Below are 24,037 nucleotides of genomic sequence, written 5' to 3'. Positions count from 1 at the left end.
GTTTTTGCATTTTATTTAGTTCACACATCCTTCTCATAATTCAAGTATTTGGTATACCTTATGTACAAAATATTATAGGCTGCTATGTTGGATCAACTTTTAAACCTTTCTAAAAATCAATTTAAGTAGTGTTAATATATATAATAACAAATATTATTTTTAAAGTTTATCTGTCAAACACGTGCCAAAAGTCAGTCTACAAACAATCCGTTCCTATCTAGTGACTAGTACAGTCAAACAACACTAACGAGGATATCACAAGACTACTCTGTACACATAAACAACTTTCACCAGGACATTTCTGGATCTACACCAACATCTAGGGCTGAAGGCCACTAAACATTGGTTTCCTTGCGTAAACGCTTCATCCGCTGGACGTTTTGTTCCATAGCAGTCAGGTTGGTGATTTCTTTGGCACAGTTGGCAGGGAACCAACCTCGCTCACCGTCCCGCATCCGCTCGCCATGGCACCAGTCTGGCAATCGGAGAGGACACGATGAGGATTTAATTTGTTTGGTTCTTGACTAGCAGATGAGTTCATCTGCTAGTCAAGAACCAGAGGGGTCACAGTTGATATAACTAACACATCTTTAAATCATACAATTACTCAAAACTACATTTGGTTCCAAAGTCACGTCTTCCATTTAACACGGTGCCTCCGTATATGGTCAACTTCCATTCATTAGCATTGAATGGCTGCACATGTTCCATTACATAAGTGCCCGACTGGGGGTGCAAGTTCTCACCGAGCTCCTTCCCCAGAAGAATGACCACCTCGGCCGGGCGCAGACCCAGCTCATCTGGTTCCCTGGGCATGTAGGCTTTAGTGGTCTCATACTGCGCAAGACCTGGAACACATTTGCAATTCATTAGGAACGATGATATGTGTGGCGCTTGTAAACATTCATTTTTAAAAGGTCAAGAACTAAAATACTGAGACAGCAGGGTTCAGGGATTAGGAATAAAGCCCCAAAGACAGAGGCTTTTGTTTATAACTCGAAAAAGACAATAGGGTACGTGATGCAACAGTTTCCATGAGGAATATATGCTTGAGTATCTCGTTAAAAAGTAACCAGTATTAGTTTTGATACAGAACACATGCTGGCAGGGGCATAGGAATGAGTTTAACATTGGGGGGGACACATATCGGAAACCTGAAAGATCCGGTATAATTTTTAGGTGGGACAAATGCGCCTGTCTCCGATATTGGAGGGGACACGTCCCCTCCGTCCCCCCCGGTTCCTACGCCCTTGCATGCTGGGTGGCTTACCCTCTTTACTCGTGACAACGCCGTCTTGTTTGTGCTCTCGGAGCGCACTTACCCACCGAGCCCGGTCCACCCTTCGCCATGGAGACCACACAAAACAGTTAGCTCAGAAGTACCAATACAACCAAGTAAAAATGTAAAACAAGCTTTGGGTTTAAATAGTATAAAATTGTTGTAATGTTTTTTATTTGCCAGTAGATGGCGCCACATGCAAATGGTGTTAAATCAAGATTACAAGAAGGATTCCGGGCACGATTAAGTAATAAGAGACAGGTTCTCTCCAAAACCAACAACTCAAACACATTGCCTTTGGCCAATTACACCCCGCCCTTATTCAAAGCGCCATAAATACAACTTAAGTGCTGCAAGATAAGCCCTTCTTGGAAATCAATTGTCAAATTGTTTGCAAAATTTAAAATAGACATATTTCCAATTACTAATTTGATAGTGAAGTGAATTGAAAAGAAACCCCAAATAATGAGAGGCAGCAGTTCCGTACCTGGACTCGGTCGCCAGGGTGATCTGCTCAGCTTTGCCATCGCTGTTCTTGCTCATCCGCAGCCTGAAGGACACCTGGTGGCCAGAGCCGCTCCTGCCCAGAGTGGACCGGCCCTCAGCGTCCTCCCCCATCTCCACCTCCACGTTATCCATAGTGGCGTAGTCCGTGACCACAAAGCTCTCCTCGCTGAAACAAACCACACAAACGATTCTCTAGTCTCATTCTTTTGAACATTTCCCCTTGCTAAAAACCGGAACGGTGCCACAAGAATTTCGGACATTCCTGTTGAACGAATCCAGATCACTTCCTTAATAATCCCATCCCGAGAAGCAACAAGAAGACATGTCATTATGTAGGCCTTCGTTCCTCACGCCAACAGATCGTTTGGATAATTAGCAGCTACAGGAACCCACAGTGTACAGACATTTGGAGCAGACCTGTGCATTAATGCCCCCCCCCGGACCTGTTGTAGGGCAGTTTGAAGAATGCCAAGCATTCTGTCCGACCGCTCCCTCTCTACAGTTTCTGCTCCCATTCTCTCAGAGTGAAAGAACCTGGGGGTGCGGGTGTTGGGAAGCTATTGAGTTACAACTTGTACTGTAGCTTTCTTTAGAAAACACTGCAGGTACGCATGTTTGGTTGGCGATAAAGTATGGAATGCCACAGGTGTCTGTCAAGTAGTTCCTGGTCAATTTGATTGTAAATGGACTGCATTTATCTATTACTTTTCTAACCTGTGACCACTTAAAAAGACAGTGTTGATTCAACCACAACATCTACGTATCTGGTTGCTTGTATATATACGATACGCCGACCTCTGCCCTGCTAACATATTTCTATTGACTTCCTACAACTTGTGTTCCCGATTGACTTGACTTTATTGTTTCACTCGATCCTCAGCAACAGTTAATCTGAGCAATGGGCATACACACACAGGTTTGTGTATTGCATGAGTATATTGGATTATTGTGGATTACTAGAATCATTAAGGTTACATATACGACCTACAACCTTTTAACTCGTATTCGTAGCGGCCTTCAGAAAATGCTGGATAACATTTAGGTTTCGGGAGAAGGTGCCTAGGCTGTTAAAGTGAGCAGGGGTCAGGAGGGTGTAATGCAAACACAAGATGACCGACCTCTTCTTCTTGGTGACGATAAGCACGTCGTTGAAGAGGAACAGGTAGTAGCTGCGGTGGCTGAAGGCCTTCCAGATGCTCATCTCCTCCGTGCACATGGCCAGCTCCCCGCGCTTCCTCAGCCAGCGCGACGACGACACCAGCGGGAACGGCTGTACATACACACGTAGTGTTAGCATTAGCATCAGCCGCTACCTCTCATCAGGCAAGAACAGGATCCGCGCCGAGGTTTGGTGAATGCTGAGAGTTGTTACTTTCGGTTTTGGGACAAACCGTGTAAAAGAGACTTGATGGACATTACTAGTCTTGCTTCACAAAAGTGGGTTATAACAGACAGATTCTAAATATCACAATATTAAGAACATTATGAATTGCGTTAATATGCCCACATCAGTAAGTAGGTTTCATAAATCCTGTCATTAGGAGGTCTCTGGGCCTTCTCCTCACCTTAATCTTGCCAAAGTCCATCTGCTTCTGAATGGTGTACATCTGCTCCGTCCTCTCCATGAGTCTCGCGCCGTCGTTGCAGCTATTCACCAACTACAGCCGTTCACAATCACAACAGCCCTCATAAATACTACATACATGTGGTTCAGTGTAGCTGGGAGAGCATGGCGTCGGGACGGCCAGTGTTAGGGGTTCGATTCCCACTGGAAACACCCATGCTAAGAATGTTTGCAGCCATGGTTTGATAAGATACTTTGAGTGAGCATGGAAGCTGAATGTAATGTTTAGTTTCTCTGTGTGTACAGTGGCCGTGTCTCTGTACCTTGCTGATGGCGTGCAGAGACCAGACCGCAGCAAAGTACTCTGCCGTCTTGTCCGGGGTCTTCTGGCAGATGGTCTGTAGGACAGAAAACCATTGGATTGTGGGATCAAAAATACATTCATGAATATCAGTTAAATCCTCCATCTGGATCACCCAACAATCAGGACGGATCGTGCACTGTTTTAAGGAAAGTCATAGCATAACAGTAGGCTAAGAATAGCCTATTGCTAGTAAAAAGATACATAATAAATCAATGGAATTACATCAGCCCTAGATGTCCTGGTGGAATTACAACGCTTTGCACTGCTTCTGGGTTTCTTGCAAAGATTCATCACGAGAGTTCTTAAAAACCTGGAGCAGCTGAACATAGAAAAACGTCTTCACAACTCTATGGTGGGGGAAGTGAGGGCTATGAGTCAGGTGAGGAGGATGAGGGGAGGATGTGGGTATACACCAAGAGTGGGGGACCCTCTGCAGGGGCAGGAGTTCAGCAGGATGGGAGGAATAGTGACATGCAGTCAGGGGAGTTTTCAAAGGGGTCGGTGTGTGTACCGACGGGTATGAACACTGATGTGCGGCCAAGTAAGTTGTAATGGACTAGGGGTCCGTGAGTGTACTGAAGGGATTGTGTACTGACATCCAGCAGCAGCGGTAGCCTGGTGACCCTCTGCATGGGCAGGATAAGGAAGGAGATCATTGGCAGACCCCCACAGTCACCGCTCCCCTCGATCTGCTTCAGGGTTTCCTTGAACACCGTGTTGCTGGTGCTGATGGGACACACACACACACACACACACACACACGCACGTCCACACAGTAAATAGCCTGTAATTGCCAATTACATTGAAATAGGGAGACCAGAGGAGGGCTGATGGACAGTGCATTAGAGATGACTATTCCCGCCGTGCTTTGAGAATGCACATAACGATGTCAAGGGGTCCACAAAGGTTTCATTGGGTTCCCGGTACATCGCAGTAGAGGTGAAACAGACTCACAGCAGCCTCTGTAAGGTCCTCTGCTGGAAGGTCTCGTTGGAGCAGTACACGATGTACGGCTCAAAGTTGTGGGTGGAGTGGTTCTGAACGATGTCGCTGATGTCCCGGATCACCGGGTTGTCATGGTGACGCCGCTCCAGGTCCTCGAAAAACCTGCGGCGCCGGGATGGAACGAGAGCAAAATTTGAGCAAGAGAGAGTGAGAGAGAGCAAGAGAGAGCAAGAGAGAGAGAGAGAGCGAGAGAGCGAGAGAGGGACTTTTAAATGAATGCCCCCGACGTCCAGGAGAGGTCGGGGTAGAGGTAGATGGTTCATTTTAAAAAGGCACTTTATAAACACTTAATAAACTCCAAACGCAGCAGATAAAATCATGTCATCGAGAAGTGTAGCGAAACACATTAGGAGCTTTGCGGAGCCTTTCAAGACTATAAGGGGGGGGGGGGGGGGGGGGGGGGGAGAGAGATCCAAGACCGAATGCAATAGAAAGTGGGATTTGAGTGGTTTGTACTCCCACAGACGTCCGACTCATTGAGATGAAACAATGACCATGGTTACACTCTGTGTGCAAGCACTCGCTCATTTCAACATCTCACATGTAGGCAGCTAAAAGGGATCACAACTGAATGCATTTTACAAGTTCATTTTATGTAAGTAGGGCCGGGTGCTACAAGGTGTACACAGGTGGTGCAATATGAGTGGAGCCACCGAGCTGTCCTCAAGAGCCATCGTTTAATCGAATATAACATTGTATAATAATTATTCTGTGGATGTGTGAAGATTTGGGCAAATGTTACTGCAGGACTACCGAAAGAGAATTGATCAAATTCCAGAAACAGGGTTCTTTTTGAAGACACACACAGATTTTTTTTTTAATGCGTCATTAAGAAAACTAATTGAATGTAATGATTAGGACTGGATGCTAATGGTTAACCTTTTTAGGAGCAGTCTTGACAAATTCAGCGGGTTCCTTGCTCAGTTCACAGCTTTGGTCATCAGCGAATCTCCTACATATCCAAGCATTAGGTATTGTAACTATCCCTAGTTAGTTTGAATCACAGCAAACCTAAGTATGGGAAATCAATTCAAATGCCTAGCCCTACTTAATAATACAAATTAGGAAGTATTCGGACTCATAACTTCCATGTTTATGTTATTGTGATATTTACTAGGAACTTAACTTGAAGTTATGTTCGACGTCCTTCACAAACACACACACGATAAGAAGAAAAAAAAACAAAGACTGGCCTTTCTCGGTCTTCTGTTTGTGGGCGAGAGAGAGTGCAGGTCTACGCTTAGCGCTATGTCAAAAGCAAGATACGACAGGTGGCAGCAGAACAGGTTTGGCCGGCGTGTTCTAACACGCTGGGAGAAAGCACCGGGGCTAATACACACACAGGCTGACATAAAGGAATGCTCTTCCTGAACCCATCCACTGAGCATATCTCCCTGCAACTGAACACGACTCCCAATCACATCCCTTAAGTAGTCAGAATGCAAAGGGAACGACTTGGCTTTATGCAATGGTCACATTCAAATAAGTAATGCAATAAAATGCAGTAGTTTACACAAGTAAAACTATTTGGTGTGTGGGTAGGTGGTGGTTCTTAGTGAGTGGGTGGTGGTGGTTTTCGGTGGGTGGGTGTGAGAGGTGGTGTTGAGCGGGTGGTGGTGAGTGCGTGGGTGTGAGTGGTGGTGTTGAGTGGTGGTGTTGAGTGGGTGGTGGTGGGGGTTTGGGTGGTGGTGAGTGGGTGGGTGTGAGTGGTGTGTTGAGTGGGTGGGATTGGGGTGAGTGGTGGTGGCAGGGTGGTGTTGTTGCGGGGCAGGGTGGGGTGGTTTTGGGTGGGTGTGAGTGGTTGGGTTGAACGGCTGGTGGCGGGGGTGGCCTACTTCTTGCTGACCCCCTCTATGACTGCGATGTTGGAGAAGAGGTGGTGGTGCTCGGTGGCGGTCATGGACTGGCGGAGAGGCTCGCTGTTCTTGAAGTGGCGCACCAGGATGCCAAGGCTGTGCAGGTACGAGTACTCCGACGTGATGATCTCGAAGATGGCCTGGCCGCCGGAGGGAGGACACCAAGGGTTAACCGGTCAGCTGGGTACAACCGTGACCTTCTTTCACGCGCAGCGTTTCCTATTCATTCCCCCTCAGGGTGAATCGCCGGCTTGTTTCATTCAATGGAAGTTATTTTGTACTCATATTAGGTACTATATAAGAATTAAGTTACATCATCATCCTCTCTGTCCGCCGCACCAGACTTTCTACCCTGGGTGGCAGGTCTTTCAGCGCCATGGCCCCCCAAATTCTGGAACTCCCTTCCTCAATCCCTCCGTGATCGTCCCTCCTTCCCTCTCTTTAAAGTTCATCTCAAGACCTTTCTGTTTCAAGAACACTTTGTCTTCCGCCGCTGCATAGACACTCTGTATAAATTATTTATATATATATATTTGTGTTTGTGTTGTTGCACTTCTTGCTGGGCTGTCTTGCTCTGTGTGTGCTCATGAATCTGTAAAGCGACCTCGAGTGTGAGAAAGGCGCTATATAAAATAAACTTATTATTATTACATCATCAGTATTACTTCTACCTCATGCCCAGCAGTTCATCATGTGACTCGAAGCAGGGCTGCAAGCACTCACATGACCTTTGAGCCAAATCTAAACCGCTTTATAATCCCAACTGTAAACGCCAGTAGGGTGAAGGTGAGGTAAAATGTTCTGCGAGCAGAACCCACTTTACTGTGTTCCATGTATCGTCATGTACCATTTTAATGTGTCTGTTAGATAGACTGGGTAAACCTCGCTGCTTGCTTTACCCAATAAAATGTGACTCAGGTTGTTTTTTTTTAGCAAAACAGAGAATGTCTCACCCAGGCACATGTTCATGAAATGACGATACAACCCAACATCTCTTTCCTGTTTATGACAGTCGTCCCTTTACAAATGTGCTGCCGCCGTGTGCTAAAACGTAGCCGATGGCTCGGATGTGTTTTGGTGAATCACAGATCCTCACCTAACACTATTCTTTCCCACAAGCCAACCAACTAGTTTCTGCATTGCTGTTAGCACTTCCTGCTGCTAACCAGGTGTGCTAACGCTCAGCATGCTTTCATCCAGAGAAGGTCAGCAGTGAAAGGAGTAACCAGTTATTGATTGAAAATAATTAGACACGCAGCTTTGTGTAAGTCTGTGTGCGGCAGAGTGAGTTAAGGGTGTGTCTGTATTCACGGAACTGCAGAACACACAAAAGTAGACCTTTCATGTTGACATAGGAGACGCTGAGAGAACACACACACACACACACACACACACACACACACACACACACACACACACACACACACACACACACACACACACACACACACACACACACACACACACGCGTACCTCCTGTCTCTTCCGCTCCTCAGGTGAAATTCTGTCAAGAATACCTGCCTCTTTCACCTAACAGAAAACAATAATACAAGCATTAAAACCCACGGTAAAAACATTAGCACGCATTAGATTATACATTTCCAGTTTTTTTCGAACCTATGGGGGTGTGACCATTGACTGCATTGTCTGATCTAATCAGACATGTCAACCTATGATCTTCAGTCCTTAAATGAAGCCCTTTACAGAGTACAGATACAGGTGAAGGTTAAGCAGCTGGCTCAAAGAAACTTGCCTGTCAGTTTAGCACAGCAGGGAATGGAACCCAAGACCCGACGTTAAGCCCACCACCCAAGCTTCACTACGAATATGATACCCCTTCCCCTTAATCTAGAATGATCTAGAACACCCTACATGCATTTATGAGACCCTTCTGGAGCAGGTAGAGGGTATCATCGACACTCTGGTTGCAGTGGCACAGGGGATCCAACCCAGTGCCTTTGGACCGGCAGTCCAGCCCCCACACTTTCCCCACCCTGCCGCCCTCAGAGGTGGGTGGGAGGGTTGGGGCGACCTACCTGGGGCAGGTGGCTCCAGATGAGCTGCGTCGGCCGGTAGCTCTTCACTATGATGCCCTGGTCCTCCACCTGCGGCTCCACCACCACAAAGTCATCGATGAGCTCGTCCTGATTGGTGGACTGCAGGCCGCGCTCACAGATCTCCTGGTAGAGACGGGGCGTGGCTGAGGACCGCAGAACAATCACAACAAAATATTGGTTATCTATGTGTATAGTCAATAAGTTAAAGCTGTCTGCAACATTGCTCTGTGAAGGGGTTGCATACTGTATAATAATATGTAATAAGGCCACTAACCAAAGCCACTTACCAGATAGTTCAATCCTAAAGAAACAACAAACATTGGAACTGGATTGGAGGTTAGAGAGGAGCGATTAGGGTTTTGTAGTCAGGTGGTACCGATTGAAACTCAAGTCAACCGAGAACCTGTGCAGAGGAAGACAGGTCTCTGTAACGTTATCAGTGAGACATTAACGGAAGGCTGTTCCATTTAGGTTAGCACTCGGGTCCAACACACCTCTTTCATCAAGATAGAGTAAAACTCAACCAGCGCCGTCCACCCACGTCGCATACAGGGAAAAGTAGGTCAACAAATTAATCAATATATCTGCCGATTGTTGACCCAGACCTGTTCCGTCATCTGAGGAGTAGTCACCGGGTTTAAAATAATCAGTAAACACACACACACACGCACACACACACACACACACACACACACACACACACACACACACACACACACACACACACTTTAAACCTCAGTCTGCTGACACAGGGTACAACGGAACAGAGGAAGTAGTTCCTCCTGGGCTGCAGGGCATCATTATTAGCCAAGTGGTGGAGCAGGGTGCTCATGTCAGCCACATGTCCAGACCGAGCTATCAAACTAACCGAAAACACCTGCTACTCCGCAGAATAGCCCGTCCCCACAACACACAACCTTCCTCCTAACCCTCTGTCTCAACCACAGACGGGTCAATGTCACGGCCAGTGTTTCAAGGTCGTCTTCTGGAGCCAACCCAGCGGACACAGTGACTCGATGTGTGGAGTGTGCACATACCGTTTTTGAAGGATCCGCCATGCTTCTGGTTCCTCTTTCGCCCGATGGTTCGCTAGAAACGAAACAGCGGGTGGCACAGACACAAATGAATCATTGCAAGACACACATAGGCCCGTTATTTGTTAGAAATCATGATTAACACTCACACTATCACCCTGGAGCTCCATGTGTGTCTAGCACTCCACCAGAGTGCCAGTTCTTTACACCCAGTATCTATTGTTTCTAGCCCTGTTTCTTATGGAAAAATCCAGCCATCCCTCATGGCCTATTTCCACACACATCATCCACCGTTGCGGTTATCCAATAGAAATAAAGAGGAACACATACTAAATTTAACCTGGATGAAATGCTGCTTATTAAATACATTTTCAAAACCCATTTTTTTCACTACTTAAAGTGACTAACAGGGGATTGCAGATACACTTAATTTAAAGAGTTTAGGATTTCTTTTCAAGAGGTCCGCACCCAAAGCCTTCCAGATGGTAGTCCAACACCCTGCCCACTGGACTATCCTTGGTTATTAGCCTCTTTGCATCATCAACCTTGTTTGGGCCTATCAATTCTATCAAACATAAACACACGGCGGGTACCTTGCGTGCCCGCTCGGGCCGCGCCCCGGGACTGGCGCAGCGGTCGTTGCGTGCGGGGGTCATCAGGGTGTCCTGCTGCGGCTGCTGCTCCGGCCCCCCGTCCAGGTCCAGGATCGCCACGCGGTACGACTTGTTCCTGCGGTTCCTCCGCAGGGCGAAGCCGTCGCCGTCGCTGTCGTAGTCCTCCCAGGACAAGTCCGGGCCCTGGGTGGAGTGGCGGCTCCGCCCTGAGCCCCCGCCGCCGTCCCCCCCGAAGGACCTCTCGGGGGCGATGGGGAAGGAGACCACCGTGGTGTGGTGGCGGGTCTTGCTGCGGCCCCCCGACGCGGCCAGGCTCCTGGGGATCAGCTGCTTGGTGCCCATCTTCTGGGCCGCCTGGCTGGTGGTGCTCAGGAGAACCTTCTCCTTCTGGAGGGCCCAGACCTCCTCTACATCCTGGGGGGGGTGGTGCAGAACCAGGGTCGGGGCGACCAGGGTCCGCGGTGCCGGGGAGCGGGGGGCGCGAGGGGAGCGAGGGGAATGAGGGGAATGAGGGGAATGAGGGGAGAGAGGGGAGAGAGGGGAGCGAGGGGAGAGAGGGGAGAGAGGGGAGCGAGGGGAGAGAGAGCCGCCCTCACCGGGTTCAGTGATGTGGAGCTCTGTGGAGAAGCACTGGTCCAGGCGGAGAGGAGACTGGTCGCTCACCATGAGGCCGTCAGACTGTATGTGGGTCATTTTGGGACCCCGCCCCGCTACACTGGTACCCTGGGTCTGGTCCGAGCTCTGAGCCCTGTAGCATCCATAGGAAGAGGACATGGGGCAAGACAATATTGATTGTTGTAACCACAAAAATAAAGAAAAACACACTTTGTGGCAGGTAAACAAGGAACTGACAGACTCAGAAACTGTCAGGACAACACGTCAAAAGAGACCCACCCCACATTCGAGGGGACCTAAGAACCATCAGGTAAAAACAAGTCGCTCGAAACGGCGGGGTCCTCTTCCCTCTTCCTGAGCACCACTCGTGATTCTCTTACTGCAGTGAATAAGCTCTGTGAATCGTGTTCTTTAACATCCTATCTTTTAAACCAGTAACTCACTCCTACACCATACTCTTGGTTTAACAGGGCACGATCACTCCCACTGGCTCTGGCGCAATATAGGTGAATTTCAAAATGTTCATTTAAAATCAGCTACATTTAATTGCTAATCACTTAAATCGACGTTATCCAAAAGCAAAACAACGTACATTTTTGTAAATGAATGTAGCATAACAGTTGTTGCAGATCATCGGCCTAAGGACTTTGACAGGTGGGGCTGGTTTCCAAAGTGACCCACGCCCTCGTTAAACTTCATAAAAAGGTAGGCTATACACCTTTTCAAAACCTTAAATCGTGAGAAATATTTGATAGCATTGGTGAACTCACAAGTTGGTAGTAGGCTTCAAACAGTTCTTACGACGCGGTCTATTCCCGGGAATGGGAAAGATTACAGATTAGAAGGGAAAACATGTCTGCCTTGCATTCCCATGGTTGAGAACAGCGCAATGACACCCTGGAGAGCGGGATCTATCCCCGCCTCAGACACATGAAGGTTCAGCTGTGGACTTACCTGTAAACTTTGTCTAAAGATCCGCCGTCCCTTGTTTAAGTCACCATCAAGTCAGGAAAACGCCCAGATAAACAATGATCACTGTATGATCTGTAGCAGACAGCCAGCAGCGTTATCCTTCGCTTTCCACGTCGGAGCACTTTGCAGTTTGCGTTCACTCACTTCCTCCTGTGTTACAGGGACCCTAAAATCCCTGCATATGACGTCACGGCAGGTAACCGTCTGTGAGTCACCTGGATCTCGACGTGCAATAACAAACATGGAAATTACCCATTTGTTCAGCCGGCGTTATGAAATCCTAAACGTTTCCGTTAGTGTGTAACAGTTAGTCGATCTGCACCGTCGCTTTAGCGTTCACATCCCGGGACCTGCCCCTAATGTACCTTTGGGTATCAATGGTATCACTTTTACAACCTTTTTTTTTTTAAACGACTCTTTTTTAGCCAATGTTCTTTGACAATAGATATTTGTCGCTCCCTGGAGATATCGTAATGCATTACAATGTATGGAAATGCAAAATTGTATAACAGGCATTAGAGAGGCATTTCATGTCTAATGGCAATGTACTCTCTTTGTATAGGAATTATTTAAGCAACAAAGTCTAAAGGGTTACTACAGCATTTATTGTTTTACACACACACACGCACACACACACACACACACACACACACACACACACACACACACACACACACACACACACACACACACACACAAACAAATGGCATTGAATCATTGACGTTCAGATAGTCTTTATTTTTGAAATTATTATGGCATCCAATGAAAGCGACTATTTCCAAATTATTACTCACACAAGGACCATGAATTTCACGATGATGTGACATGCTCGGAGGATAAACTACAAAAATGGACATACATCAATGAAGCAAATATATAATATAATATTTTTTGACATGAATTTACGAACACATTCAGAAAGACACATCCAACACAGTCAGCATCACATTGCACTCCTCCACGCCCTGCAAACATCTGCTTTGTGCCATATTGTTTGTTTGATCACATCTTCTGCAGTGGAGTCACATGACTCAGAAATGTCATGGAGGATACGAGCAGTTGAACTGAATGAGGAGTCAGCCCTCTAATGGTGGAATGTCATTTTGTCATTCATGGGATGAGACAGTTGGAAAAAGCAGGGACCTTTTTCTAAGTTTGAATTGTTTGTCTTGCAGGTGTGATGTCCAAAGTTATTCCACCAACAATAAATAGTAAACCGTGTTTCATGTAGTGACTCAAGTGATTACTAGTAGACTTTTGCGTTTGATGCTTCCTGAATTTAAGTGAATGTTTATTGTATTTTAGGAAAACTCTTCCAGGGCTCCAAGTAATGATGTGGCTTTCCCATATTCAACCTAAGTGGTTTTAAATATAAAATGTTTGCAGGATAAGTGTTATAATTTCCCCTCTGGGATGCACAAAGTACCTAGGTATTGATCTATGTATACTATATGAGACTAAATTATCTTTTGTAAATAATTTGACTGGCAATCTTTCATTGATTTGAAATAGGATTTATAACTTTTTCAAATCTACCATGATATAACAGTCTATAGAACACATGATATCTCATTTAAGAATATATAATTCTGGCAGTGGAGGGAAATTATAAGGATATGAATAGAGCTCCATAGAAAAATATCACTAGAACGACGCTTTTTTGTTACATTATGCCATTCAGAGATGATCAACTATTTACTTTTATTACTCCAACAATAATCCACAACAGATTTAACATTTCTTGTATACTGGCGAGTGAAGAAAAACAAAAATTGAACAGGAGACTTTCCTGATGGCAAAATTGTAGCTTTTAGACTAGCCTCTGGTTACAGTAGAGGTGTGTGTGTGTGCGTGTGTGTGTGTGTGTGCGTGCATGTGTGTGTGTGGGACTCCATCTATTAACAGTGTTGTGAAAACAGCCCTAGCATCTATCGGCTAAAAGTGTCATTACAGTACTAAAGATAATCGTAATATAGTTCAGACGCATACCAATTTCCGCAATTGTCTTGACGAGAGATCGAGGAGAATAACTAGCTACTTTACTTTCATAAATTAGACACCGCTAGCATTAACGCTAAATTATCTGACCGTTTAGTGTTCCCCAGACTTTGAGTAGAACCGAAGCAGTCGATGTCGTCGTCTTGTGTCTCCGCAGCGGCCGAGCGGGGGAGTCCTACGCTCTTCGGACTGTCCTGGTCCTGATAGTGAAGGCCAAAGCCGAGTGTCGCTATTTAGTCAAGTCCCCCTTCTTCAGGATGATCTGGCGCTGCCAGGGAGCTAGCTTGGTCTCGTCGTAGCCCAGGGTCCGTAGCCGCTCCTGCTCTGTCTTCTCCTCAATCTCCTTGGCTTGTTTAGCCTCCTGCTCTTCTTTTCTAAAGGATTTGAGTGGATAGAAATGGGAGCGTTTAACTCCTAAGTGATGATTAACTTTAAGTGATGGATTCTTCAAATATCTTTAACAGAACCATTTACCCACATAAACAAATAAGGATATAAAGAAATGTTACTCTTTAGAACAGGGGTTACTAAACAGTTTACTGCCGTGACCAAGCTGTGTATGACCTTTCTGGCAGAGGACCCACCACATACTAATTCCCAATACATTATCCTTGCAATGAGATAATTTACTACTTTTAATGTTTAGCGGTCACGAAAACAGTTGCACCGTTGTCAGTCTTCAAACATGGATTCAATGAAACTGACTAAAAGAAGAATTATGGTGTGGGCATGCCATCAAACAACTTGATTGGCACTTTTATCTTCATGCAGGTTTAAAATTGGCCACTAGAGGGAAGCACCTGTCCTTTTGCTTTTCAGCCACTCGAGACCTTAATCCAGGAGTATTTGTTTAGGGTACAGTTTGTTTAAAAAGTTTATTAAATGATCTCACCTCTTTTGCTCCCTGTCCAGCCAAAAGAGAGAGGAAAAAAGAAATGAATATGATTCTAGCAACACACTGCAAAATACAACACAAGAACAATTCTAAACTATATAGACACATTATATTATTACACTTTAATGGTCAAACACAAGATTCCTCAAGATGTAATATTATAGTAGCTCATTTCTGAAAACACGCATCACGTCAAAAGGAACGGTGTAAATCGTATAAAGAGACAGTTTACACTACCGCCGACATAAACTCAGACACAGACACACAACTATTACACTGAGACTGAGACAGGGACAGTTGAAAACAGACACACAACTATTACACTGAGACAGGGACAGATGAACACAGAAACACAACTATTACACTGAGACATGGACGGATGAACACAGACACACAACTATTACACTGAGACATGGACGGATGAACAAAGACACACAACTATTACACTGTGACAGGGACAGATGTAGACAGACACACAACTATTACACTCAGACAGAGATAGGGACAGATGTAGACAGTCATACAACTTATACACTGAGACAGAGAAAGGAAAAGATTTAGACAGACACACAAGTATTACACTGAGACAGAGGCGGGCACACACACACGGATTGCAGAGCTCCAATACAACAAGACAAACAGCAGACGTCACGGCGGGAACGGAGACGCTGGTCACACAGCTGCTGCTACTTACTTCTCTTCATCCATCTTCTTCTTCATCACGTCTCTCCTCCAGGCTGGCAGTGAGGCCAGGCGGGCAGCCTCCTCCTCCACCTGGGGACAGGGAGAGAGAGAGAGAGAGAGAGAGAGAGAGAGAGAGAGAGAGAGAGAGAGAGAGAGAGAGAGAGAGATACAGAGATACAGAGATATACAGATAAATAGAGATATAGAGATATATTGAGAGAGATGGACAGAGATAAAGACAGATAAAGAGAGATATACACAGAGATAGATATATTAATACATATAATTAAAGAGATATATATTTATATATAAATATACATAGATAGAGATATTATATATATAGAGAGAGAGACATATATAAAGACAGAAAAATATTATAGAGATAAAGAGAGAGACATTTATATATAGATATAGATAGATGAAGAGAGCAATATATTTATATATACAAAGAAACAGAGATATTTATACATAGAGATAAAGACAGAGGGAGAGCGATAAAAGTGTAGAGTGAAAGACAGAGAGAGAGATAGTGAAAGACAGAAAGAGATAGTGGAAGAGAGAGAGAGACAGAGACAGAGAGAGAGACAGAGAAAGAGCACAACAGAAAGTGAGAGAGATAGTAAAGACAGACGGAGACAGAGAGAGGTTCCTTATAACCAATCAACAAAGGATTCTCCATGGGAGCCCCATAAGATGAAGTTGTTATTTCTTCTTCAGGGAATATGTTCCTGAACGTATGAATGGTGACCACACTGACCCTGGTGACAGACCCACCTCTTTTTTGACTGGAAGAATTCGGTACGATGGGCTGATACTGTCACTTAACATAAAACCTATGGCAATGACATCACCGGAACTCATTTGAGCCAATCACAACGTGGCCTTGTACTGTCCCTCGGTTTTTAAATGTCATGTGTCTTTGTGATTGCTTAAAAAGGTGCCATATTATCCCAATAATTAAAATGACCGAAGCCAACAAAGAAGTCAATTAAACGTTTCCTGTATGGCTTCCATAAAGCAATGGGTCAATGAAGGTAGGCCAACGCAGAACTACAACAACAACAACAACATGAGCTGGAAATAAAAATCCCCTCAGCACGCCGCAGCCTTTGCCTCGCTCAACGAGCCAAACTCTAAGACAGAAGGTCGTCGCTCTACAGGGTTTACTAACAGAAAGCCAATTTCCTTGTAGAACTTTGCTCTGCCCTCTGGTCTGCTCTCTCCAGGTCCTCTGCATTTGATGGGTCTAAGCCTCCTCAGATCCATCCCTCGGGGATGTGCATGGTCCTGTCTCAGGACAGAGCTCTGCCTCTAGGGCAGTGTTTCTTAAACCGTGGGTTGGCGCTGGACCCAATCTATTGTACGAATGAATGTTTAAACCTGCGCCTCACGTTTTGTTGATATGTGCGACAGAATACTCATTGACCCATCCGACCACAGGATTTTCTCAATAAATCACATGTCCCATCACTCCCAATCACATCAAGAAACAACCACTGTTTGAAAACAGACACCCACTTCATTTTGATGTCAATGTTTGTGTGGCATTTATTGATCTAGGTCTTCGTGGGCCCCAGAGACAGAGGGTCTAGCTCTTCTGGGCCCTGGCTTAAAACAGTTGGACAAAGGCTAAACTAGAATACAAGGTCAATATTAGTACTGCCGTGCCCAGTGAATGAGGTGAACCAATATGAGAACTCCATGTCTACTCTTTAGACATACATAATGCGTACAGCCATGAACACTGTGCATATGTATGCAAACTGACCGGTGATGGAGATTGGAGATGCAGGAGATGCTTGGAGATGCAAAGCCTCCTTTACAAAGGAAACACACCCTGCTAAATGTGTTCATTATTCCATTCTGTTCAGTAGGAAACAAAACACAGAATAGAAAGCCTTTGGCACGATTCAACCAAATGACATAATACCATTTACATGTCCTGGGAACACTGGAGCCTGTCAGGATGTATCCCAGACAACATGACACAACAAACAAGCAAGGAAACCAGATCCTATCTCCTCTCGCTCTACCCCGCAGTAGGTTGAGGTGGTGAGGAGAGAGAGGATAGAGTACATCCTATCTCCAATATCTCATATTGAGTCGATATCTGCCATGCGGTTTTACTAAAGGCATTTCACCAACAGTATCCAGTGTCGTCGATTTCAATATTTAATGATTCCCATGGGAATTGCAGCACTAAAAAAAAAAAGATAGAACGATAGCCCGAGATCAAATAGCATTTAAAATAAAGAGAAACAAAGTGTATCCTAACAGTTTAGATATTATGTGGTGACAGACATTTATATGATGTATAGGATATTAGATATATTTAGATAAGTTATAGGATAAGATAATCTAAAATACTTTACTTTTACTTAATTTGACTTGAAAAGTGGTAATACCTAAATTGACAATTAGCTCATTGCTTAAAATTACCTGGATTTATCTGTAGTCAATGCTGACCATTAACGGTTCCTGCACATCCTGTAACTCTTATATTCTAAAAATACATAGTGCTGGCCAACCTGTAACTCTCTCTTTGTTGACATGCCATGTTGCCTTGTATCTACAGTAGGCCAGAATGGACCAACGGCTCTAGAGAAGACGCCATCTTAGCTGGTATAAGGATCGCTATCTTACTTATAAGCTAGTAGTTTTACAGACTAAACAACTAAATATAATTTAGAAATCATTCAAGGAACTTCATCTCTTACATGGCTACTCGATGCTGTTTTAGACAACATAATTTTGGGAGTATCTACTGGTACCTTACACGGTACAGGCCAGTACAGGCCACTGTAGCGGTGGCAAAGGGAGGGGTGGGGTGGGTGTAATTCAACCTGAATTGGTTTCAAATCTGCAACCTAACCGCTAGATGCTCCTAAATCCTACAAAATGCACTTTTAAGTGGATGAATCAGCCCTGCTGAATTAATAGCATACACCACACGATAACAATGACTAAAAATCGATTAGAAAATATTATCGCATAAAACCCATACACGTTTGAATACGTTTGAATAACGTTCGCTAGCGACTACAGAAGACTTTTTCCGCGGGTACACTGTGTGTTGTCGGTGCGTGCCGTCCACCGTCTGCGTGTAGGCCCTGATCTAAGTATAGATCATCGCTATGGTTACCAGGTGAAACCTCCTCTTAAGCCGTGGCGGGAAGGAGGGCAGGAGAGGCTCACACCAGGGGGAGACCAGAGTGGGGACAACACTGGAGTGAAGCTACACAAATGTTTCACGTTGGACATCGTCCTTCTTTTGTGAATGATGAACAATAATCAAGTAAATCATAAAGAATCAGATTGGGGTATAGAATTTATATTCAAGCCTGGTAAAATGGCTAGCAACCGATATTAATAGTGAGTTCTGCTTGGAATGGAGTGAGTGAAAGCAGTCAAAATCTCAATAAATGTGGAATTTATTTGTAGCAAGTACGTTAAAGGGGAGAAACTCAGTGATAAACAAGCATTAAATACAGAACATTATTTGACAAACGCCCGTCTCAAAAAAAGTACAAACAAATCAATGTCAGTCTAAAAAGTCTCCAATTGTTCTTAAGTAAATGACAAATACATCTGCACTGAAAGGAACATGTCTATGTATGCAAAAACATGATGTCACAGACTTACAAAACGAGGGCTCTGAGCCATGAGGTAACCCTAAACTCTTACAAACCTGACACTTAAGACCTACTTTCTTTGACTTTCAGGGCATGCAGTAATAAGCCCTGCGAGTAACCCCTCCTGGGTTTAGCTTACGAGTTGCATTCAATTTCTCCTTACCTCAGTACATCAAGTTACCCCTGGCATATGACAGCCAACGCAAAGAAAAAGACGAACGGTTACCCTGTTCACTGGTGGTGTACATCATCCTCGTTTCCTTCATGTGTCGTAATATCTCATTAAAACAACATATTGAAAATGAATTAATATAATGTCAATCCTGATACCTCAATTCTATAAAATAATATAAAATAGTTTGCATTTCTTTATGGCAAACATGTTGAAATACCATAAGAAACAATGTATTTACAAAGACCATTTGTCTCATGAATTTATAATCCAGTGCTTCCAGCACATTCATCACACGACAGATCATGAATTTACATTCAGATACATGAGAACCGCACAACAGCTCCGTGAGCAGATGGCCTTTGCCTTACTACACCCTAGCTTCACCTAGACGCCCCTCTGGTACATCAGACCCCAACGCTTACAGGCCTCTTTTCTCTTTGTTCAGCCAGAGTCAGCTGGACATTTGACTAAAATCCATCGCCCACTATTTCTTTTACTTTCACACATCAAACAACTGGCCTTCTTTTTCCTTCCAGAAAGCAAAGCTGCGGTCAATGTATCGAATGATCTCCTCATTGCTGAACTCTTTCAGCTCATAGATCAGCTTGATAGAGTCTTCATTTGGTTCGTCCCTCGTTGGGGGCTTATCAACGTTTGGTTCCACTACGGTCGGCACGGCGACAGGCAGACTTTCCTTCGGTGGAGCCCCAGCGGAGCTCTGCGCTTTGGTCTGCGGTTCCCCAACTTTGTGTGCCTTTGACTTGGATGGCTCAGTCGTTTCAGGCGTGGGCAACTCACTTTGTGCGGCACTTACTCCATTTGAACACGCAGGCACAGCTGCGGGCGCAACTTTGGTCGCACCTGCAGCCTTTACATCTCCCTGGTTCGATGTTGGCTGCTCTGTGTTGGCAGCCAGAGTTTGTACGGGAGCCTGGGCAGCAGGAGGAGGCCCGGGAGCAGAAGAACCACGTGGTTTCGGTTCTTCGCTGTATGGGGAGGTTAACGGAGCCGTTCCCGGGGGAGGAGGCGGGGGAGCAGAAGGGGGAGGAGGTGGGGGATGTGAGGGCGGCGGCGGCGGTGGCACCTCCGGGCCCGACAACACAGCCATTTCTGGAGAGACGCCGATCAGAGTAGCTGTCAACATGCCGCCCTCGTTCACGGAGTCGCTAAAGTATTTGAGCTTTATGTCCTCGAAGCCCTCTGCCCAGTCTCTCTTCCCCCTCTCGATCTCCCCCATCACCTCTCGGTGGAACTGGCGGATCACCTCCCACGGGTGGCTGCCCAGGCGGTCGAACATCTCATAGCACAGCAGGTGGCGGAACTTCCGCTCGCCGCGAGACATGGACATTTCCAGCAGCTGGAAGTATCCCAGCATGAAGAGGTCGAGGGTCAGGCTCTCGTAGGAGACGGGGGATCCATTGATGTGCGGCAAAAAGTGCTCTGGCCAGTAGATCATCTGCGCGCGGCTGAGCCTGCGGATCTGCCGCGTAGGCACTTGGCTCATTATAGTCCGCCAATGGCCAATCAGGTTCCCCACCACCTGCTTCGACTTCATGAAGTGCAGGGTCTTGTCGTCCTCGCTCTGCATTTCCCCTTCCAACTGACCACTCAATTGGCTGTGGTTGTCAAACCCCACTTCCAGGTGGGTTCCCCTTCTGCCAGTATATTTGGGCCTGTAAGACTCCGAGAGGGTATATTTCCTCCAATGTTCGAGGAACAAGAAGACGATCCTCTCCTTCCTTATCTCAATGCATTCCTGAACGTAGCTGAGATCAGTCTGCACCTGCAACGTTCTCGTTAACTGGTCGTTGTTCAGAATGGGGTCTTCGGCCAACACCTGACTGAACTGTACCATATCCGCCGAGCCCATCACCTCGGAGGAAGGATATGTCCGAGGAGCAGTAGATGCATGGATGAAAGGCTCCTCCACAAGAGGTGCGGGTGATTTTTCCGCAGGAGGCAATTCTCCGTTCGACTGTAAGGGGAGGACTTTGTCTGGGGACACAGGGAGGGCATCCTCCAACTTCAATTCTGATGCAGGGCTGCCCTCACTCACCACAGGGAGCGACCTTTTGCGCTGGTAGACCCTGTTGGGGCTGTTATTTGAGACCTGTGTTGGGCTCTGGATTTCATAATTGGCTTTGAGGTTTTTCACAGAGACTCCACACTGCTTTATCTCCTTCTCAACCTCTTCCCTTGTGGAAAAGGACTGGGATCGGCCTATCGGCCCGATGGTGACCGACCCGTCCTGCACCGATGGACTTTGGGTCTTTGAGGCAGCTGCCTCTGATAACAGGATGTCCATAACGTCTACCTCCTTGCCCCCTAGAGTGGCAAGGAGAAGAGCCATATTCCTCAGGAGGATGGATATCTTGCTGCACCAGGCAGGGAGGTCCTCAGCCTGTCCGTGGACTTGCTTTGGATTGACCGAAAAGTGTTCTTGGTTGAGGGCAGCGGACACTGGCAAGAGCTGCTGAAGCTCTCGCTCCAGTTGCTCCAGCTCCTTCTCCACCTCCGAAACCTTGTGCATGACCTGCAGGTTCTCAATCTGCTTCTCAATGCGGATGAGGTCGGCTTCCGTCATCAGCTCGCCGAACGGGCCCAAGATGGCATTGTGGACATGGGAGTAGTGCCATTCCTGGGGCTGGTAGTGCCCACTTGCGGCAAACTAAAGCAGAGATCAAGGAAGACCAGAAGACAAGAGAAGAAAAAAAAGGAAGGGGAAGGTTCCTTCAGCTTAGGGGCTGTGGTGTTGACCACACACACACTTTCAGAGCAAATCTTCCTCTGCAGACAGGGCTTACATGGATTTAGTGGTGCAATGGCACTACCTCATTGCGCGCTTCATACCAGCCCCCTTTAGTGTCCGGCTGATGGTGACAAAGAAAGCGTTGTCCCTCATGAAGTAAGGTGAAAAATGTTTCAATCGCTTTTGAGATTTTTAAGCAGATCATACTTAGATCTGCTTGAAGTAAATAGAATAGTCAAGCAATAGAATAGTTAAGTAAATAGTCCCATTTACAGTAAATCTACGTCATTAGTCTGTAAACCCTCAATTGTTTAAGCCTATTCCATTATCCTTGTCTGTATTTAATTCCTAGTCTAGTTTAACACATCACAGGTGGTTGTGATGCCGTGGCCACTTTTTGACCATTTCCTTTACTGTTTATCATGGCACCTGATCAGGTTAAGTGTGTTATATACCTGCCTTATTTGTGATGTTATTACAATGGTTTAGTGGTAGTGTGAATGGGGCCTGGCATCACACCACTGAATCGGCATGTAACCACTTGGATTTGAAAGCCCTTCTCACCGCGCACTGGCCCACACTTGTGTGTCCAGTGGGGTGAACGCTGAGGCGGGCATCATCTCCAAGTCTTCAATTCACCGCACTCCAAACTGGCTTCCGCCAACGCAATACATAAGACAAAAACACCATGCAGAGGAACGTTTACTGCCATCATGTCAAATCCCCAGGGATTCTGTGGAATGTATGCGGGCCTACAATGCCACATCTGATTATTACTATTGATCAATATTTGGGGATAGTGTGAATGTGAGGGGTTGGAGGTATAGTACATGGTTCAGGTAAACTGCTAACAGATACACAATGTAGCGCTTCAACCTTGCCTGCCATCCAAAAGATGATCCTGCAACTGCATTGTAGCGACCAGCCCACAGGGCACTAGGGGAACAATGAGAGCTATCCAACTGCTTGGGGATCATTGTTGCAGATGATTATCTGTTGAGATCAATTATTCATTTTTTAATCAATGACATCGGATGTGTATCCTATGGGAATCCTCTGAAACCACAGAACTCTGTTTGCCTGTTGGGACACTACAGCCAGAAAATAGCAGGTCATGGCCCTCCAACAGATGGACCAGAACTACACACAACAGCACATGCTGTTAGACACAGAACTACATTTCCCATCTATTCTGAAGCCAAATTCAATTATAAATGCATTCTTCTCAAAGACTAACCTAATCGAGAGATTAGGTAAGTGAGGAGCAAATTGAATGTTAAGTCCCTATTTATACTTTACTCATTATTTAATTCTTCCTGGACTAAGAGAAGGACAGATAGATGCAATGTTGCTTCAATTCACTAATATGAAAAAATCCCAGAGCGCAGGCTCCAAAGTGAAATCCTCCCAGGGAGGATGAATCTCCAGACACACAAGCAAGAGATAGTTGGTTCACACACTGCAAAAACACACACACACAGCACACACACACACCAAACCCAATCCAACCCCCCCCCCCCCCCGGACCACGCCGGCGGTGCCTACCTTGCGCCGGTGATCCTCCTCCTCCTGCACCTTGGCCTGTAGCTTCCGCACCATCACCTGACGCTTCCACTCCGGGATGGCCTTGCCCTGCTCGTCGTGGGTGGGCACCATCGCCTCCACGTCCGCCAGGCTGCTCTTCCGGACCGCCGCGTCCCCGCCGTTGACCACGGAGCCCGAGGGGGAGGACCGGCCTTGGCCCGAGCCCGTGGGACTGGGGGCGGGGCTGGGGCTGGCCGTTCGGGTGGGGCTGGTAGAAGCCGTGGCGGGGGGAGATGTGGGAGCCTTGACCGCGGGCGGGGGCGGGGGGTTAGAGACCGGGGGGCTGGGTGCTGGGGTGCTGGGTTCTGGGGGAGTAGCTTCCGTGCCCTCGTCCTGTTCTGGGTCGGGGGTTCCCTGTGGGGCGGTTATAAGGAGATACACAGAAGGTCAGGGGTCGTGAGGGTCAAAGGTGAAAGAAGACACATTTAAACACAATTCGACCTGTTGGGTTGA

The 24,037-nt window shown here is 46.2% G+C and overlaps 3 protein-coding genes across 4 annotated transcripts in view; all 3 read right to left on the bottom strand.

Moving 5' to 3' along the window:
• Nucleotides 1-3: 3 nt before the first annotated feature.
• arhgef16 (Rho guanine nucleotide exchange factor (GEF) 16) lies at nt 4-12,205 on the bottom strand. 2 transcript variants are annotated; one of them, XM_079741694.1, is made up of 15 exons: nt 11,850-12,205; nt 10,260-11,028; nt 9,670-9,721; nt 8,612-8,775; nt 8,049-8,105; nt 6,555-6,715; nt 4,669-4,821; nt 4,311-4,440; nt 3,674-3,748; nt 3,352-3,444; nt 2,905-3,056; nt 1,767-1,952; nt 1,271-1,341; nt 747-848; nt 4-475 (listed from the first exon to the last, which is right to left on the bottom strand). In XM_079741694.1, the coding sequence occupies exons 2-15, from the start codon at nt 10,971-10,973 to the stop codon at nt 336-338; spliced, it is 2,250 nt and encodes a 749-aa protein (XP_079597820.1). In that variant the 5' UTR covers nt 10,974-11,028; nt 11,850-12,205; the 3' UTR covers nt 4-335. The 2 variants fall into 2 exon arrangements, with proteins under 2 accessions (XP_079597820.1, XP_079597821.1); XM_079741695.1 differs by lacking the exon at nt 11,850-12,205 and adding an exon at nt 11,666-11,782.
• A 379-nt stretch (nt 12,206-12,584) lies between these two features.
• The window catches only part of espn (espin), a 49,522-nt gene continuing 38,069 nt past the window's right edge, over nt 12,585-24,037 (bottom strand). Inside the window, exons 11-14 of the mRNA XM_079741711.1 lie at nt 23,546-23,938; nt 15,455-15,534; nt 14,758-14,778; nt 12,585-14,239 (exon numbers count right to left, since the gene is read on the bottom strand). Of these exons, the coding sequence (XP_079597837.1) occupies nt 14,095-14,239; nt 14,758-14,778; nt 15,455-15,534; nt 23,546-23,938 (639 nt within the window). The 3' untranslated portion in view covers nt 12,585-14,094. The remainder of the gene's footprint in view (nt 14,240-14,757; nt 14,779-15,454; nt 15,535-23,545; nt 23,939-24,037) is intronic.
• On the bottom strand, nt 19,751-22,620 carry LOC307079343 (espin-like protein; the record flags this gene model as incomplete). The annotated part of the gene is made up of 3 exons (XM_079741606.1): nt 19,751-20,182; nt 20,336-21,919; nt 22,582-22,620. 3 exons carry the CDS (start codon nt 22,618-22,620, stop codon nt 19,751-19,753), a joined length of 2,055 nt encoding a protein of 684 aa, XP_079597732.1.

The sequence above is a fragment of the Pollachius pollachius genome (genome assembly GCF_949987615.1).
Source record: "Pollachius pollachius genome assembly, chromosome: 8".
Taxonomy (NCBI): Eukaryota; Metazoa; Chordata; class Actinopteri; order Gadiformes; family Gadidae; genus Pollachius; species Pollachius pollachius.
The sequence above is the reverse complement of the archived record's forward strand: the minus strand, read 5'-3'. Positions and strand labels throughout refer to the sequence as shown.